Raw genomic sequence first — 7,954 nt, 5'->3', positions numbered from 1 at the left:
TATTAATTAATATTATTAAATATTAGGGATTGATGATGTGGTAGATGACTAGGATGCCATGTCAGTATTAAATAATATTTTTTTTTCGTTCAGGGTTTTATTTACCAATTTTTAAAAGTATAGAGTTTTAATTGTCAATTTTTAAAAGTACAATGTTTTTTTGGATCAAAAAAAAGTATAGGGTTTAAATTGCGACGAGAGAAAAGTACAGAGTTTTAAATGGAATTATCCCTTGTTTTTATATATTTTAAAAAAATGAAAATGGCAACAAAGAAATCAAACTCTCAAACGCCATAAAAAAAACAAGGGGCAATTATTCAGCCTCCACAATTTTTTTTTATTACAAATAGATATGCCATTAAATTCAGTTCAATTCCATTTGGTTTTCAATATTTTATATTATTTTATAATATTTTTTATTTTGGTTTAATGGGATTAAATGAAATTTAAACGTATGGCTTTTAAATAGCATCTCTTGATGTCACAATCATTAAAGAAAAGGTGAAAATGTGATTAAGAGAAATAAAAGAAATAGTGAATTGGATTAATTAATCTCTAAACACTCATCATGGTTTAGTTCACATGACATTGACCACCGCCACCGCCACCTCCATCTTCTTTTTTTTGGAACCCAACACGTGAACCCTACAACAATTTCAACTCAAACTTTTACTATTATATAAAATTTGATGTCAACTAATTTAGAAAATTTTAATATACCATAAAAAAAACCGTCATTTATTTCATATATATGGGTTCAAAAAATGGTTTAGTATTGTCTTTAGTTGAAATGATAATACTGTGATGTTTCAAAAGTAAGAATTCGAAACATAAGGTGTTTTTCTGATAAAAAAAATATATATATTTTTTTGGAAAAAATTGTCAATAGAAAATTAGAAATATATACATATGAAGCAAATAATTATTTTATGAATCATGAAATGATAAGAACAATATCATTCGTAGTGTTTATATGAGTGAGCTGTTGATATGTCACATTCAAGCATAAAAAACAAAGCTTCCCTTTCATCATCATCATCATTATTATTATAAATAACTCTAACAAAGATAAACATAGCAGGACCGTAATATTTACTATAAAATTATAAAAACAGAGTATAGTTTATATAAGTTTAGAGGTTTACAGATAAAAAAATATATTAACTTGTATTCATTTTATATAAACTATTTTAAATAATTTTAAACTAATTTCATTCGCGTTGCAAAATTGGACAAGTAATCCCCAATACTGTTAAAATTATACTCACAGGAGTCATGACTTTACATATATCACAAGGTAAAAAGTATTATATATGTCTCTTCGTCAAGCAATCTCTTATATTATTTTTCCTTTATGTTTATGTTTCATTATATCGTATCTCCATGATTATTTCACAATATATATATATATATATAAGTGTGTGTGTGTGTATATATATAGAGAGAGAGAGGAGCATTGATCATCGTTTTCTTGAAACCTAAGAGTCATATGTAGAACTCCCTTCTCCACCACTCAAACGTCAAAGTCGATCGGTTTCTTTTTGTTTTTCAATACCAACTTCGATTTCTTTTATTTTCACATTTATATAATGTGTGATGTTATCATGTAAAAATGCACAATTTCGTCTATAGTGTCCCTATAGGTTTGGTCGAACGTTCGGTTTGGATTAATCAATTGTGGTTAATTCGAATTCCGTTATGTTGGTTTTTGAAAATTCATAACCAAACGGTTATTAAATTTTATTCAGTTCAATTCGATTATTTCAGATTTTAAAAATTTATAAACAAACGGATATTTAATTTTATTCGATTCGATTCGGTTCGCTTCGATTTTATCTACTTCAAATTGTAACCAAATAAAGATTTGATTTGGTTTGGTTTGATTATAATATCAAAAAAATCAAATTGTTTATAATATCCAAACAAGATATAATATAAAATATTATGGTGATTATCTTAAAATATAAAAAAGTAAAATCTAAAATAATTTTATGTTTTATTTTGACATAAAACAACAAAATAAAAAGACTTCATAAATATATTAATATCACACAAATCTTAAAAGTAATAATGAAAATAAGCAAAAAATAATAAAACAATGATTACACTTATATTATATAATGTGTTTATATATGTACTATATGTTATACATTCACAGCGTCGTTTTAATATTTTAATCTCTATAATTTTTTCTTAAAAATATGTAAGTTCTTTTATTACCAATATTCCTTCTTTGTTTTACTTGGACTGTTGGACCCATTAACTAATCCGTTATTGGTATTGGAAAAACAATTTAATGTGTATATTAGTTGACGATTGATTATCGAATATAGATGGATTTAAATTATAAATACGTGTATTACAAAACATTTGCTTAAGAATATTTTAAAGAACACATATCACAATCATATTAACAATCATACGGAGAATAGCATGTGATTATATGTGGAAATCGCATTATTAATTATAGTTATATTATTTGGACTCATTAGAGTGGTAGACAGTCCATTAGCTTTATGTTCACTTTACACGCACACACACATATATGTATATATCATATTTATACATTTTTTATTATCTTTAGGCTACAATGTTAGGGTTTGAGTTTTCTTTTTGTTTCCAAATAGAAATAATAATTTTATGAAGGAAAAAATAAAGGGATCCCATATTAATTATCAAATAGTAGGGGTGGATACGGATCGGATATCCGTGATTTTTGGGATATCCGTATCCGATCCGCACAAATACTCAATTTTATTAGCCGTATCCGATCTGTAAATATCGCGGATATTTACGAATATCCGTATCCGACATAAAAAATTATAAAAAATTTAATTCAAATTTAAATAACAATGTCAAATATAAATAAATTATATAAGTGATTTAATATAAATGTTATTCACAATTTAAAATTCATAATTTAAATATTTTAAATCAATTCAAATACAAATATAATCATAATCTATCATATACAAATATATTGAAAATTCAAAATTCAAAAAATTAAACATAATAAATCTTAATATTCAAAAGATTAAACATTCTAAATCTCAATATATAAAAATTATTTCTTGAATATCCCTACAAAACATGTAAGTATAAAGCATTTTATATCTCTATAACAAATTATTTTTATATTTAATAATATTATTAATTAGTACGGATCAGATCAGATATATCGGATATTTCGAATTTGATATCCGTATCCGATCCGTATCCGACAAATATTTCAAAATAAATATCTGTATCCGATCCGTAAATTCCGGATATCCGAATTTTCGGTTCGGATACGAATCGGATAATTTTTTTCGGATATTATGCCCACCCCTACCAAATAGCCATCGCATCGGTGGCTCCAAGGCACCGCCTCATAACTCATGTTTTCTCGTGTCGTTGCAAAATATCCCTTAAATTCATATATTTCAATGGTTATTTATTTAATTTTTCATATTTTTTTTTAAAAAAAATTGTGAACTAAAATTATTATAGCGGTGAAGTTTGATGAGTGATTCACAAGTTACACGATCAATGAAGCAAAAAACTCCCACAACTTGGACCACCCATCCAAACGCTTTTACAATTTTGTTACATTTTCTAAATAAATATTATAAAATCGATATACCATAAATAGATAATGATCCAATGAGAAAAAAAAAAATCATAGTTATCTTTGAAATCTAGCAAAACTTTTAATAGAATTAATTGTGTCTTTGTTTTATATATTTTTTGGTAAAAAGAAACAAAATTTAGATTTCGGCGTAAACCAATTGGATTTCATTATTTTCATTTAAGAAAGTTTTCACAAACTTGAAGGGAACATTTAGTAGGCAACAACTTCTTGGTCTTATCTTTTGCCAAATTAGTAGAAAAACCTTTAAAATTATTTATCTACTCGGAAATTTCGAATGGTCCTTTTTTTCTATTTCACCTAAAATTTATATAGGATTTTAAACCTTCTAATATCATATATATAAACGCTCAACAAAATTAAAGATTTTATAATAATTTCAAATTCTTAAAAATATTTCCATTTTTTTCGTGGGATAGAATTAATATAAAACAAAATACCTATAGTAATGTAATGTTAAGCAGATATTAGAAAGCTATAATATATTTTCGGACCGTTGTCATCTGTTTTATAAATTTGTATGCATATTGTTACATATTGACCATATTATAATATCTAACCTTATTATATAAAAGTAGTAATCAATTTATTTGTTTAGGAAAATTTAAAAAAAAAAAATCTCAGGCCGCTCGTGGTCGTCACCTAACCCATTTTAAGAACCACATAACTTTCCCAATGTTTTGTCTTACGGCAAAAGACCTCTAAAATTGAAATGACCATTGTACCCTTACCCTTTTTCTTCGTCGAATTTCACTGCTTCGATGATGAACAATATATGTAGTCACACTAGATTCTCTCTAAAGTCTTCGTACCAATCTTCCAATTTTCCCTCTTGCTAGGAGCGAATTTGTCGTTTCTGAGGAGGAATTCGAGATGGGTTCGCTTCGAAACCACTGAGAAATCATCCTTTATCCCAGGAAATGGGCGAAGAATCAGAGAAATCGAAGCCCAGTATCGGTAAAGCAATCCAATCGATTTCTTCATTGATCTCTCTCTCTTACTCAATAAAATCCTTCTCCGTCAAATGGCTGCTGATCCGGAGCAAGCTCGAGGAGCTATATTCTGGGCTCACCGCCGTCGAGAATCTCGATTCGAGCTTCGACCCGTCTCTCTCGAGCTTGGTTACTGCCATTTTGGGTTCTCTCGAGGAGTGCCACGATCTCGCGTCACGGTGTTTGAACGTTTCTTACAGTGGGAAGCTCCTGATGCAGAGCGATTTGGATGTCATGTCGGGGAAATTCGACCGGCATGCGAAGAATCTCGTTCGGATTTACTCTGCTGGGATTCTGAGTCACGGGTTCGCAATCGTTGTATCCAAGCCCGGTGCTAGTGCTTGCAAGGACGACATGAGGTTTTACATCAGGGATTTGCTTACGAGGATGAAAGTTGGGGATTTGGAGATGAAGAAGCAAGCTTTGATCAAATTGAATGAAGCCATGGAAGAGGATGACAGGTATGCGAAGATAGTGATCGAGATTAGCGATATGGTGAGTATTCTTGTCGTGTTTATGGATTCTGAGATGGGGATTCAAGAAGAAGCTGCGAAATCTGTGTCGTTTATTTCTGGGTTTGGTTCGTGCAAATCTGTGTTGATTCGATCAGGCGTGATTGGTCCTCTGGTGAGAGTCTTGGAGAATGGAAGTGAATGTGGCAAAGAAGCGTCTGCAAGGTGTTTGAAGAAATTAACCGAGAATTCGGACAATGCTTGGTCTGTTTCTGCTCACGGTGGTGTCGCTGCATTGTTAAAGATATGTTCTTGTGGCGAATCCAAAGGCGAATTGATTGCCAGTGCGTGTGGTGTGCTGAGAAATATTGTAAGTGTCGAAGAAATCAGGAGATATATGATCGAAGAAGGCACGGTTTCGACGCTCATCAAGCTTATAGGATCAAAGGGCGAGATCGTTCAGGTAAATTCTATGGATCTATTGTTGAGTGTATGCTCCAAAGATGAACAAACCCGTGACAACTTGGTTAGAGGAGGAGGAATCGAGGAACTAGTGCGTGTATCGGATCCTAATTCACCGTCCTCTTCCAAATCTAAGGAAATGGCATTGAGGGTCATTGAGAATCTGTGTTTTGGGTCTGTTGGCTGTTTGAATGCACTCATCCATAGCCATTTCTTGGATCATTTACTCTACCTGTTGAGAAATGGGGAGACATCTGTTCAAGAATCCGCCTTAAAGGTCACATTCAGGTTCTGTAATTCACAAGAGGAGGTTAGAAGGATATTGGGGGAGGTGGGTTTCATGCCCGAGCTTGTGAGATTTCTCGGTGCAAAATCGTTGGACGTTCGGGAAGTGGCGAGTGAGGCACTGTACTGCTTGATTTCAGTCCCGAAGAACAGGAGGAAGTTCTCGCAGGATGATCGGAACATCAGTTACATACTGCAGTTGCTCGATCACGAAGAAACAGGAAACGAGAGCAGCGATTCGGGTAACACAAGGTTGTTGATTTCGATATTGACGTCCTTGACAAGCTGCAATAGTGCAAGAAGGAAGATTGCATCTTCAGGGTACTTGAAAAGCATAGAGAAACTGGCTGAAACAGAGGGTTCGGATGCTAAGAAACTTGTCAAGAAGCTCTCCAAGAACAGATTCCGCCGCATCTTGAGTGATATTTGGCATTCCTAAAGGTCTCTCCTTTTTTTAGTTTTTGGGTTTCTTTTTGTGAATTTGTGAGTGTGTATATCTTTGCAAAGGTGTTTATGGTTAGTTTTCTTTGTATCCAAATTCTAATCCCATGTGACCTCCAAATTTCCACTTAAGAATATAGCTTTAGAACATCCTTTTTTTTATTCTCTCTTTTCAATTTGGGTTGAAATGCAAACAAAAAGGTTGAGTGGGTGTCTTGCAAAAGGCTGTCTTTAAGCATCAGATTCTTCTAAGAAGCTGCATCGTTGTGCTTTTAGGATAATTTTGGTAATCTTTTAGGGAAAAAGAACTCCTAAATTTTCATGACCCATGACCCTTTTTAGGCATTTTGCATCATGTTTTTGTTAACTAGTTATGCCATGAGTGTGATCAAGGACATGATCCCATTCCTTACCTTGGACTTCAAAACTTTGAATACTATGCTCAATTTGAATATCTATAATTCTAAACATAAGATTTTTTTTTTGAAGCTCCCAAATCAAGACACTATTGATATCAAATTTAGAGGGAAACCAAATTTGGGGGTTCATCTAAAATGGGTGTGACATGGAATTATATGCACATGGAGAGCATAATGGAACAAAACTTGAAGAGATTAAAAAGCATGTGGAGAATAAAGACAATCTTTTGAGTGGTCTCTCCCATCTACCACAATTATATAGGCACAGAAAAGACAGTGATGGATCAGATGGGACTTCAATCTATTTTATTTCTCTTCTTTTGTAACAAGTTTCATTTTTATCTTTCAAAGTTTCATCTTCTCCCATCAATATCTCTTTGTTTTGTATCTTACAAGTTTTTTCAAAGTCTCAAACGATTTTTTACGTGTAATTGTCTGTTTGCATTGTCGTCGTTCGTTTGATTTTTTTCATTTATTTTTTTTTCAATCGTCCTCTAAATGACTCTAATAATGGTGTATAACCGTTTTGAAGATTTTATTTATATATTTAAAAATGTGGGAGAGTTTCTATAATAAATATTTAAGTCGAAATTTAAAAGTTCTCCGATCTCATGCGTATGAATTTGTGAGAGAGTATTGAGAATTATGAAGAGACAGAGTGATGTGTTATGGAATTATATTCTTAATAGAATTAATTTTAGTGTAATTTATATTTTCCAAATAAGATTAGGTTTACTCTATAGTGTACATCTATATCTATATATATGTTATTTAGTTAAATGGATAATACAAAAGATTTTATTCCGGGAATCTTACATTGTATCTTTTAAAATTGTATTGTAAAGTCAAATTATTCAATACTGCAGATAATACACTTTTTACAAATTATACTGTAAATAGTGTACTAATTGCATAATTGAACCATGTGACTTTGCATCTTAGCTCTGAAGATATAGTACCAAATAAGTGACGTATAACTAAACATTAATCCATATTTAAATCTAAAAGAAATTGTCTATTGGTTGATCTTTTGATCTTATATGCATTTAGTGCCTTTTTTTTTGTGGTTTATTATAATTTTTTCTGTTTTTTTTTTTAATTTGGGTGAGGAAATATGACTTTTTGTAGGTAGTCGATAATTACTTTTTTAATATCTACGTAGGTCAAAATGTTAAAATAATATCTAGTCATTGGCCGGATTCTAATACGATGTTTTCATATATTTTTTGTGATATACAATATTAATACACACACACATATATATATATATATATA

General features: G+C 31.1%; 1 protein-coding gene across 1 annotated transcript; it reads left to right on the top strand.

Annotated features, from left to right (window-relative positions):
• The first annotated feature begins 4,325 nt into the window (after nucleotides 1-4,325).
• LOC104809545 lies at nucleotides 4,326-6,422 on the top strand. Its single transcript, XM_010535560.1, has one exon. The coding sequence runs from the start codon at nucleotides 4,549-4,551 to the stop codon at nucleotides 6,256-6,258; it is 1,710 nt and encodes a 569-aa protein (XP_010533862.1). The 5' UTR covers nucleotides 4,326-4,548; the 3' UTR covers nucleotides 6,259-6,422.
• Nucleotides 6,423-7,954: the final 1,532 nt, after the last annotated feature.

The sequence above is a fragment of the Tarenaya hassleriana genome, unplaced genomic scaffold (assembly GCF_000463585.1).
Source record: "Tarenaya hassleriana unplaced genomic scaffold, ASM46358v1 Cleome16, whole genome shotgun sequence".
Lineage (NCBI taxonomy): Eukaryota > Viridiplantae > Streptophyta > Magnoliopsida > Brassicales > Cleomaceae > Tarenaya > Tarenaya hassleriana.
The sequence above is the reverse complement of the archived record's forward strand: the minus strand, read 5'-3'. Positions and strand labels throughout refer to the sequence as shown.

Excerpts from the sequence above, each read along its gene's own strand:
- LOC104809545 (XM_010535560.1), top strand. The coding sequence starts at position 4,549 with ATGGGCGAAGAATCAGAGAAATCGAAGCCCAGTATCGGTAAAGCAATC.